At 44.6% G+C, this 11,912-nt stretch overlaps 1 protein-coding gene across 3 annotated transcripts in view; it reads right to left on the reverse strand.

Annotated features, from left to right (window-relative positions):
* Positions 1 to 4,887: 4,887 nt before the first annotated feature.
* The window catches only part of LOC110492832 (inactive ubiquitin carboxyl-terminal hydrolase 54), a 57,205-nt gene continuing 50,180 nt past the window's right edge, over positions 4,888 to 11,912 (reverse strand). For 2 of the 3 annotated variants that reach the window (XM_036946163.1, XM_036946165.1), the window contains 4 exons: positions 11,057 to 11,198; positions 9,662 to 10,392; positions 9,363 to 9,541; positions 4,888 to 8,883 (listed from right to left, as the gene is read on the reverse strand). In XM_036946163.1, coding sequence (XP_036802058.1) covers positions 8,752 to 8,883; positions 9,363 to 9,541; positions 9,662 to 10,392; positions 11,057 to 11,198 — 1,184 coding nt within the window. In that variant the 3' untranslated portion in view covers positions 4,888 to 8,751. Of the gene's footprint in view, positions 8,978 to 9,362; positions 9,542 to 9,661; positions 10,393 to 11,056; positions 11,199 to 11,912 lie in introns of all 3 variants that reach the window. The other variant, XM_036946164.1, reaches the window with a different exon arrangement.

Raw genomic sequence — 11,912 nt, forward strand, 5'->3', positions numbered from 1 at the left:
TAGAACTGTTTGGCCATAATGACCATCGTTATGTTTGGAGGAAAAAGAGGCTTGTAAGCCAAAGAACACCATACCAACTGTGAAGAACGGGGGGGCAACATCATGTTGTGGGGGAGCTTTGCTGCAGGAGGGACTGGTGCACTTCATAAAATAGATGGCATCAGGTAGGAAAATTATGTGGATATATTGAAGCAACATCTCAAGACATCAGTCACAAAGGTAAAAATTTGGTCACAAATGGGTCTTCCAAATGGACAATGACCCCAAGCATACTTCCAAAGTTGTGGCAAAATGGCGTAAGGACAACAAAGTCAAGGTATTGGAGTGGCCATCTCAAAGCCCTGACCTCAATCCAATGAAAATGTTTGGGCAGAACTGAAAACGTGTGTGCGAGCAAAGAGGCCAACAAAACCTGACTTCGTTACACCAGCTCTGTCAGGAGGAATGGGCCAAAATGCACACAACTTCTTGCGGGAAGCATGTGGAAGGCTACTCAAAACGTTTGACCAAAGTTAAACAATTTAACGGCAATGCTACCAAATACTAATTGAGTGTATGTAAACTTCCGATTGACCAAGTTCTGCCCCTCGTTCAGGGGCAGAACGACAGATTTTTACCTTGTCAGCTTGGGGGATTCAATCTTGCAACCTTACAGTTAAATAGTCCAACGCTCTAACCACCTGCCTCTCATTGCACTCCACGAGGAGCATGCCTGTTATGCGAATGCGGAAAGCCAAGGTAAGTTACTAGCTAGCATTAAACTTATCTTATAAAAAACAATCAATCAATCATAATCACTAGTTAACTACACATGGTTGATGATATTACTAGTTTATCTAGCGTGTCCTGCTTTGCATATAATCGATGCGGTGCGTATTCGTTGCTCCAATGTGTACCTAACCATAAACATCAATGCCTTTCTTAAAATCAATACACAGAAGTATATATTTTTAAACCTGCATATTTAGCTAAAAGAAATCCAGGTGAGCAGGCAATATTAACCAGGTGAAATTGTGTCACTTCTCTTGCTTTCATTGCATGCAGTCAGTGTATTTGCAACAGTTTGGACCGCCTAATGTGCCAGAATTTTACCTAATTAGGACATAAAATTGAAGGTTGTGCAATGTAACGTAATGTAATACGGCCAGGTAGGGAAGTCCGGCTGGCCAGCCAGGCAGGTAGGTTCGGCTTGCCGGCCAAATAGGTAGGTCCGGCCGGCCAGGTAGGTTGGTCCATCCGTCCAGCCAATCAGATAGGTGCGGTGACCGGTCAGATAGGTCCGGCCAGCTGTCCAGATTGGTCCCGATTCGGTCTGCAGGCTGGCCAGGTAGGTAGGTCTGTTCCGCCGGCCGGCCAGCTAGATCGGTCCTGCTGTCAAAGGAGAGTTGTCAAGGGAGAGTCCGGCTGTCAAGGGAAAGCAAGTTAGGCCAGGTAGGTACGGCCTGCCATGCAGGTAGGTAGGTCTGGCCTGCTGGCCAGGTAGGTAGGTCCGACTGGCCGGCTAGATCGGTCTGTCTGGTCATTCAGATTGGTCCGGCCAGATAGTTGCCCAGAACAGAGCTGCACGTCTTGCTCTTCATTGTAATCAGAGACTATTCACTCTTGGCTAAGAGTTGAAGATAGACTGACTGCTTCACTTCTTGTTTTATAAAATGCATTAACGTGTTGGGAATTCCAAATTGTTTGCATAGTCCACTTACAAACAGCACTAACACACACACTTACCACACCAGACATGCCACAAGGTTTTTTTTTCCAAAGTACCCAGGTCCAGAACAAATTCAAGGAAACGTACAGTATTATACAGAGCCATGAGTGAATGGAACTCCCTTCCATCTTATATACAGTATTATACAGAGACATGAGCGCATGGACTCCCTTCCATCTTATATACAGTATTATACAGAGCCATGAGTTCATGGAACTCCCTTCCATCTTATATACAGTATTATACAGAGACATGAGTTCATGGAACTCCCTTCCATCTTATATACAGTATTATACAGAGACATGAGTTCATGGAACTCCCTTCCATCTTATATACAGTATTATACAGAGCCATGAGTTCATGGAACTCCCTTCCATCTTATATACAGTATTATACAGAGACATGAGTTCATGGAACTCCCTTCCATCTTATATACAGTATTATACAGAGCCAGGAGTTCATGGAACTCCCTTCCATCTTATATACAGTATTATACAGAGCCATGAGTTCATGGAACTCCCTTCCATCTTATATACAGTATTGTACAGAGCCATGAGTTCATGGAACTCCCTTCCATCTTATATACAGTATTATACAGAGCCATGAGTTCATGGCACTCCCTTCCACCTCATATAGCACTAGGGAACAGCAAACCTGGTTCAATAAACAAATAGTGCAACACTTCACGGCACAACACCTCTCCCCCATGTGACCTTCTTGTTGTGATGGTGTACTGGAATGTACAGTATGTGTAACTGATAGATGCACACACTACATGTTCAAGTTTTTAAATGTATGTCAGTTGTAAAGTATTTTGTCTGTAACGTCTTCTTCGTTATGTCTTGGAACGTGGAGGCTCCTCAGAGGAGGAAAGGGAGGACCATCCTTCCTCAGGGAAATTTCATAAAAATAGTGGAACATTAAAAAAGTTATCCTTTTTAGATAAAACTATGCTAAATATATTGATATGTCACCAAATAATTTATTAAAATACACTGTTTTGCAATGAAGGTCTACAGTAACTTCAACAGCGCTGTCAGAGCGGGAGAGAGAGAGCTCTATATTGTTGCAGTAAGACTCTATACGGACCTCTTCTGGTTGATTGACAGACTTCAGCTACATCCTCATTGGCCAAACCTTGTTATGAGTCATAGTCAGTTTCAGATTAGGTATCAGTTTCACTATATAGTGTGGCGTATACTCCATAAAGCCACATTTGTAAGGATTACGCAATGGAAGAACACATTTAGCTGCTGCAAAATGGCCAAATTTGGCTGACATATTTATGCGCAGGGAAACCATTTGCATGGCTAATTGCGTTCTTGCTTTGCTCACTTACGTCAGGTACAGTATAAATGACGGTTAAACGTCATGATACCCAGGCTTCTCCCTTCACAGACAAAGCATCCAATGAGAAGACAGAGCCAGATGAGTGGTTACATCCCCAGTAGGAGAGCAGTGGTAATAACTTTATTATGAAAAAATACAGGATCCCTCTTTCCCCCCCAGCAACGGTACCCACAGACACATTAACAAACACACACACACATTAACAAACCCCCCCCCACACACACACACACACACACAAATCCCTCTCTCTCTCTCTGGAAATGACTCGTAGCCTTCTTTGATCCTCACACTCTAATCACACAAATACATACTTCTCTCTCCTTCAACCTTCCTTTCATTCATCAACGCTCGCTTTCTCTGTATTTCTTCCCTATTGCCTTTTTGCATTGAACTTCCTTTGGCTGTTCCTATTATGGTAAACAGTATACCTTTTTAGAACACAGAGAACCACTTCAGTACTATATATATATACAGTTGAAGTCAGAAGTTTACATACACTTAGGTTGGAGTCATTAAAACTAGTTTTTCAACCACAAATTTCTTGTTAACAAACTATAGTGTTGGCGAGTCGGTTAGGACATCTACTTTGCAAGACACAATTTTTCCAACAATTGTTTACAGACAGATCATTTCACTTATGATTGATTATGCACTGTATCAATTCAAGTGGGTCAGAAGTTTACATACACTAAGTTGACTGTGCCTTTAAACAGCTTGGAAAATCATGGCTTTAGAAGGTTCTGATAGGCTACTTGACATCCTTTGAGTCAATTGGAGGTGCACCAGTGGATGTATTTCAAGGCCTACCTTCAAACTCAGTGCCTCTTTGTTTGACATCATGGGAAAATCAAAAGAAATCAGCCAAAACCTCAAAGAAAATAGAAACATCCACAAGTCTGGTTCATCCTTGGGAGCAATTTCCAAATGCCTGAAGGTACCACGTTCATCTGCACAAACAATAGTACGCTGACATACCTCTCAGGAAGCAGATGTGTTCTGTCTCCTAGAGATGAACGTACTTTGTTGTGAAAAGTGCAAATCAATCCCAGAACAACAGCAAAGGACCTTGTGAAGATGCTGGAGGAAACAGGTACAAAAGTATCTATATCCACAATAAAACGAGTCCTATATCGACAAATGTCCTCTCGACTGATGAAATAAAAATAGAACTGTTTGGCCATAATGACCATCATTATGTTTGGAGGAAAAAGGGGGAGGCTTGCAAGCTGAAGAACACCATCCCAACCGTGAAGCACGGCGGTGGCAGCATCATGTTGTGGGGGTGCTTTGCTGCAGGAGGGACTGATGCACTTCACAAAATAGATGGCATCATGAGGTAGGAAAATGATGTGGATATATTGAAGCAACATCTTAAGATATCAGTCAGGAAGTTAAAGCTTGGTCGCAAATGGGTCTTCCAAATGGACAATGACCCTAAGCATACTTCCAAAGTTGTGGCAAAATGGCTTAAGGACAAAAAGTCAAGGTATTGGAGTGGCCACAAAGCCCTGACCTCAATCCTATAGAAATTTGTGGACAGAACTGAAAAAGTGTATCTGAGCAAGGAGGCCTACAAACCTGACTCAGTTACACCAGCTCTATCAGGAGGAATGGGCCAAAATTCACACAACTTGTTGTGGGAAGCTTATGGAAGGCTACCCGAAACATTTGACCCAAGTTAAACAATTTAAAGGCAATGCTACCAAATACTAATTGAGCATATGTAAACTTCTGACCCATTGGGAATGTGATGAAAGAAATAAAAGCTGAAATAAATAATTCTCTCTACTATTATTCAAACATTTCACATTGTTAAAATAATGTGGTGATCCTAACTGATCTAAGACAGGGAATTCTTACTAGGATTAAATGTCAGGAATTGTGATAAACTGAGTTTAAATGTATTTGGCTAAGGTGTATGTAAACTTCCGACTTCCACTGTATATGGCGCAAATCTGAAATCACACACTATTCCCTATGTCGGGCTCTGGCCAAAAGTGGTGTGTACTATGTAGGGAATATGGTGGCATTTGGGATCGAGCCTATGACTTACTACAGAGTTCAACAGCGGCATTTAATCATGTATCTTCCGTACTTCATTTTGTAAATAAAGTGTCCGTTCGTGGGCGTATCCACTTCCTGTTTCCGGGCCGGTCAGGTCAGAGGTCAAGGGTCAGGAGGGAAGGTTAATTTGCATAGCGGACTCATGCGCTACAGATGGCTACATTCTCCCACGTCCACAACACAAACGACAATAACAAAACATACAGATACACTGAAATAAATAAAATGACAATGTTAAAGACAGAGATCTTTGTCTAAGTGCCGACCTTTGGTTTAGATACAACAATAATTGATCAGTTCTGTCTCGATCTCGTTCTGCACCGGCCACTAGTCTCCAAATAGGGATTAGTTATAATGTATTATATCTTTGTACATATTGTGTATGTAGATAGACATGCTTTGTATATATTATGACATAACATGTTCAGTAGGTTAATAAAACCGTAAAATTTCAAGACACGTCAGTATATTTAAAGTTAAGTCTACATCAGAGAAATGAAATGTGTTATTTATAACTTTTTTATAACTATGTTATAACTGGAGGATGAGAGACTATTCCCATTAATAAAATATATCACGGCATAGCCTAAAATATATCTCTAGTACATATAGTAGATACCATATATAAAATATATTTATAATATAGTGTTTCACCATTCACATCTGAGTAACATCAGGGTCAGAGCTGGACAAAGGTCCAAAGGAAGATTCAGTAACTAAGAACCAATCATGTTAACCTGAGGCCTCAACTAAACATTTACCCTTTAAGTACCCTTCAGCAAATACACTTCCCAAAGTACACTTGAGTTCCCTTACCCTCCCTCTATCATAGTTCCCTTACCCTCCCTCTATCATAGCTCTTTATCACATTACTTTAGGTGTGCAAAAGTTTGTTTCATTTAACTACCATTATCTGTCAAAAATAAAACATATAAAAAAATAAACTAAGAGAAAATGAAGAGCTAGTCCGGTAGTTTAATATAAATGAGAGCACAGAGTTGGCAGCTACAACTGACAGTCAGGTTACCTCCAGCTGGACACTTGTGAAGGTCACTCACTCCTGAACCAGTAGGTACAACTAAATGATCGATATCTTCATTATTATCATTATTAGTATGAACATTCCATAAGGTCTTAATAACATACAGGTTTCATATATAGTGTTTCTGTACATGACTTTAGTTATTATTAGAGTTCAGTCTATTAGGTATCTATGTAGGCACGTACACACTAGTCCAGGGGTTGCCATGGAAACAGCAGGCCAAGTGTGGTGTGCCATCATCTGACAGGAAATGTCCATTAAAGAAAGAGGAAGAGGCGTGGGTAATCGTTAACCCCCTCCCCCTTTGGATCTGTCAATTTGAAGGTTCCAGGGCCCCTCTGATTGGAGCAGGTAAAGCAGGGTGGTTAGAAGCTAAACCAGGCTAGCTAATCTACTTTCTCCTTTATAGACCCAAAGAGGGGCAGGCTAGCTGGCTGACGTTCAGAGTCGGTCCATGTTAGGAGGCTAACAGAAGAGTAATTAGATGAGTTTGTTGTTTTCTAGTTTGGGGTTTCAGAGTAATTCCTGCTGAGGGGAGCTGAGAATGACTGCATATACATAATAGTTGGAAAAGGGCAGGGAGGGGCAACAGCCCAAACTCGCCAAATAATATATTTCTATACAAATGTATATATTCCGAATACATTTACAAATGTATATCACACGTTAAAATACATTTACAAATGCATAAACAATACATTATTTGGCAAATGTTTTATATTTCACATGTGTCCTAAGCTGCATCCCAAAAATATATTTGAAATGCATTTTTTTTCCCGTATGGGAGATGGGAGTAGTGGTGAGTTCAGAAGACCACTGAGGGGCGGTGGTGGGGAGATGTGCGTGTTTGGGGATAGGGGGGTCCTTGGTCAACCCCCTATTGTGGCGGTGGGTGAGGTGCAGTGCTGCCCTGGAAGGTGCCTGTAGCATTGTGGAGGGTTAGGACCCCAGAGGGCTGCCCTGGAAAGTGCCTGTAGCAGTGTGGAGGGTTAGGACCCCAGAGGGCTGCCCTGGAAAGTGCCTGTAGCAGTGTGGAGGGTTAGGACCCCAGAGGGCTGCCCTGGAAAGTGCCTGTAGCAGTGTGGAGGGTTAGGACCCCAGAGGGCTGGCCCTGGAAAGTGCCTGTAGCAGTGTGGAGGGTTAGGACCCCAGAGGGCTGACCTGGAAAGTGCCTGTAGCAATGTGGAGGGTTAGGACCCCAGAGGGCTGGCCTGGAAGGAGCCTGTAGCAGTGTCGAGCGTTAGGACCCCAGAGGTCTGCCCTGGAAAGTGCCTGTAGCAGTATCCACACAGGGTTAGGACCCCAGAGGGTCAGAACTGGACCCCAGAGCTGCCCTGGAAAGTGCCTGTAGCAGTGTGGAGGGTTAGGACCCCAGAGGGCTGCCCTGGAATGTGCCTGTAGCAGTGTGGAGGGTTAGGACCCCAGAGGGCCGCCCTGGAAAGTGTGTGTACAATGTAAACCCCAAGGCATTTTTAACTTAAATCAATGAAATGTCACTTTTACTTCAAATGTTTATGTGGTACTGACTCAAAACGAAATGAGAAGTCACATCAACTCTTTTAAGTTATGATAACAAATCAACTTTTTTTCCCAGCATGCTCTACTGCAGACAGTTTTTTTTTCAAATAGTTTTTCATATGTGTTTTTGCATGCACATTGAGTGATTGATTAATCTTATGCTACACAAAGATACATTTTAAAAAATCTAAAATAATCCAATCATTTACTTAGATTTTTTGGCACCCATTTCTGAAATGGTTGTTCCAGTTTAAATGGTTTCTAGCCCTGGCAGTCATTATAAATGCAGGTTGCGGGTAAATTAAAATGTCAACTGTTTTACACATCACTTTGCAGGCCCGCCTAATGTGATTTTCAGGTAGGGATGGCAAAAATTGGGTACGTTGTGCGGAAATCCTTCAACCAGGATTTTTTGGAAAATCGAGTAATTTTGGGAAAGATTCCAGAAGTTTGCAACCCTATTCGCAGGCCTGATGTGGCCTGTAAACCATGAGTTTCAGGCCACTGTATTAGGGTAACACTAGGCCTCAAAATAAGGCCTTATGAGATAAGTAATAAAGACTATAATTATAATGATAACATTTATCTTGGAATTCAATTGGTGAAGGTCACAGGGCAAATATAAAAGGAATGAATTCAACAACCATGTCACTAACAAATACAGTAATGGGTGGTAACTCTACAATTCCCTCAAAAAGGCAAGGCATACTGGGAAATTATATTGGAGGCATGGGTTAGAGGTTCCTGTAAGTCACTCTGGATAAGAGCATCTGCCAAATTACAAAAATGTATATATTAAGTGCAAAGAGTTTCCTCAAACGTTTTGAGTAATGACAGCACATTGGGGCTTACAGTGTAGCTGTGGAGGGTTAGGACCCCAGAGGGCTAGCCTGGAAGGAGCCTGTAGCGGTGTGGAGGGTTAGGACCCCAGAGGGCTGCCCTGGAAGGAGCATGTAGCGGTGTGGAGGGTTAGGACCCCAGAGGGCTGGCCTGGAAGGAGCCTGTAGCGGTGTGGAGGGTTAGGACCCCAGAGGGCTGGCCTGGAAGGAGCCTGTAGCAGTGTGGAGGGTTAGGACCCCAGAGGGCTGGCCTGGAAAGAGCCTGTAGCGGTGTGGAGGGTTAGGACCCCAGAGGGCTGGTCTGGAAGGAGCCTGTAGCGGTGTGGAGGGTTAGGACCCCAGAGGGCTGGTCTGGAAGGAGCCTGTAGAGTAGATGCATATGGAGGCAGATCAGTGGTCTGAAGACAGCTTCACCCCAGTCAGACACCAGAAACTCCCCGCACCATTGGACATCTCCTGCAGGGGCAGGGACAACACAGAGTGACGGACAGGCCCAAGAGGTGAAGGGTAAAGGGTGACGTCAAAATGGCCTGAATGGAGATATGGAAGGACTGGGGTGATGATGATGATGATGATGAAGATGACGCTGTAGCGATACAGGGTCCCAGATGAGATTAGGTAAGAAGTAGAGGCACCATCAGGGGAGAGAGTAAGAGAGAGAGAGAGAGAGAGAGAGAGAGAGAGAGAGAGAGAGACTGACGGATAGAGAAAGAGAGAGAACAGTAGAGCGATGATAGAGTGTAGATGAGAATTTAAGGTAAAACAGACCACAAGTCTACAACATGATGCCTGGAGAGTAGGAATGCGTGCGTGTGTGTGCGTGTGTGTACGATACACTCACAAAGCTGCGTGTTGCGGCAAGACGGTGGCGACGCGGGTTGATGATTGTGCCGCTCAGACTGTGGACCATTGTGCTGCTGCAGTCAGTCTGGTACACACTCCTCTCCATGTTGGCATTGGGGGTGAGAGAACGGGCTGGCCCTCCTACCCCACACTGCAGCCTCCTGACCGGGCTACCACCTAGACACACACAGGGCACAGTCTGGAGGTCAGGGATCATACTCACTATATACACACACAACTTCATACCTATACTAGACTCACAGCTACATACACACAACTATAGTCTGCAGTACCTACCTCTACATCCTGCCTGGAGGCTGGCCCGGTATAGGAAGTCCAGCTCTGAAAACTCTGCCTCCTCAGGGTCACAGGCGTCATGCTGCCCAGGGGCAGGCTGGGAGTTGTAGTTTCGGTAGGGGAGGTGTGGCCTAAAGGGGAGGCGGCGGTCTGGAGGTGTGTCATATGGCGTAACCACGGCATCTGGGCGGTCCACGCTCCAGGAGGACCAATGACGTGTGAAGGTGTTGGCGGCGGAACCTTGATCGGGCCAATGTGTAGAGGCAGTGGAGGGTGAGGGGTGGGGCTGACTGCGGGAGGAGCAGGGGGTGGGTGGACGGTCGGAGTGTGTGTGTGGGTGCTCAGGGTTTGTATGTGAGGATGGAGGGTGTGTGTATTGGGGGTCAGAGTAAGAGTGTGTGTGTGAGGGGGGAGCGTGTGTGTGAGACATATCCCAGAGTCTGAGAGATAGAGAGGGGAGAGAGATGGCCAGGTGTCTGCCAACAGGTCTCACACCCCCAGCCTGTAACAACTCCTCCAGGCTCATTCCCTGTCCTCCCTCACCCCTCCTCACCTGCTCCCCCTTCTCACCCTCCTCAACCTGTGCTGGGGGGTTGTTGGTAGAAGGGCGTGGGAGGGATGAGTGGAGAGGGGGCTGACCAGGGCCCAGGGTTGCATCCTGGTAGGCTGGCCGGACCTCTTCCCCCTCCTGATTGGGCGTCAGCAGTACTTGGAGCGGGCCAGACTGTTCACTGATTGGACCACAGAAGAGAAGGGACACTCAGGAGCCAATCACAATCAGAGTAAATAAAGATTTTTAAAAACACTTCAAATGAAAATGATGGAATATGTAGAAATGAAAGCCTCTTATGTTAGGTTTATGACTGTGTAATGTAGTATTTATAGAGCTACACGGCACTATGTCACCACACATACTCACACACACCATCCCCCACCCCCCACATTAATTCTCCACATCTCCGCTGGCTGGCTCAGTAATAATTACCCAGAAGCCTTTGCAGCAGTCACCATAAATCACAGGTCTATTTTGATGAATAGAGGAGAGGAGGAAGAGAATAGAGAATACATGAGATAGAGCAGGATACCTGCCATCCAACCCAGCACCAGCCCCTCACAGATATCTCACCATCAAGTACTAGTACAAACCAGTCAAGATCAGCATTGACCAACACAGACAGATACAGACACTGTCCACTCTACTGCACTACACACAGAGGAGGTTTTGGACAGGCAGATCTGGGACACACACAGAGGGGTCCTGGGGTGGTTTTTGGACAAGCAGAGCTGGCACACACACAGAGGGGTCCTGGGGTGGTTTTTGGACAAGCAGAGCTGGGACACACACAGGGGGGTCCTGTGTGGGTTTTGGGGACACACGGGGGACAGTTATGGTACCTGCGATGTCCCTGTGGACTGGCGCTTCCTGTTTCCTGCTCCATATCCTGCTCCTGTGTTATTGGCTCCGCAGTGCTCCTCATGCACGCAGCTACAGTCAATCCACTATGAGAATTAGCCTCATGCAGGGGGCTGAGCACAGCTGAGAATGTTGATGAGAAAGCAGGAGGAGAGATACAGAGAGAGATGGAAATAGAGAGAGATGGAGAGAGAGATACAGAGAGAGATGGAAATAGAGAGAGATGGAGAGAGAGATACAGAGAGAGATGGAAATAGAGAGAGATGGAGAGAGAGATACAGAGGGAGATGGAAATAGAGAGAGATGGAGAGAGATACAGAGGGAGATTGAAATAGAGAGAGATGGAGAGAGATACAGAGAGAGATGGAAATAGAGAGAAATGGAGAGAGATACAGAGGGAGATGGAAATAGAGAGAAATGGAGAGAGAGATACAGAGAGAGATGGAAATAGAGAGAGATGGAGAGAGATACAGAGAGAGATGGAAATAGAGAGAGATGGAGAGAGAGATACAGAGGGAGATGGAAATAGAGAGATATGGAGAGAGAGATACAGAGAGAGATGGAAATAGAGAGAGATGGAGAGAGAGATGGAAAACATGAGGAGAACGAAAGAGTACAGGAGGAGAAAAAGAGAGAAAAGGTGAGGTGGAGAAGAGAGAGAGATGGAAAGACAGAGGAATATAATAGAAAGAGAGATGGAAAGAAAGAGAGGAATAGAATAGAAATAGAGGAATTTAATAGAAAGAGGAATAGAACAAAAATAGAGGAATAGAACAGGAAGAGGGGAATAGAATAGAAAGAGAGGAATATAATAGAAAGAGAGGAATAAAACAAAGA

Source organism: Oncorhynchus mykiss, chromosome 16 (assembly GCF_013265735.2).
Source record: "Oncorhynchus mykiss isolate Arlee chromosome 16, USDA_OmykA_1.1, whole genome shotgun sequence".
Lineage (NCBI taxonomy): Eukaryota > Metazoa > Chordata > Actinopteri > Salmoniformes > Salmonidae > Oncorhynchus > Oncorhynchus mykiss.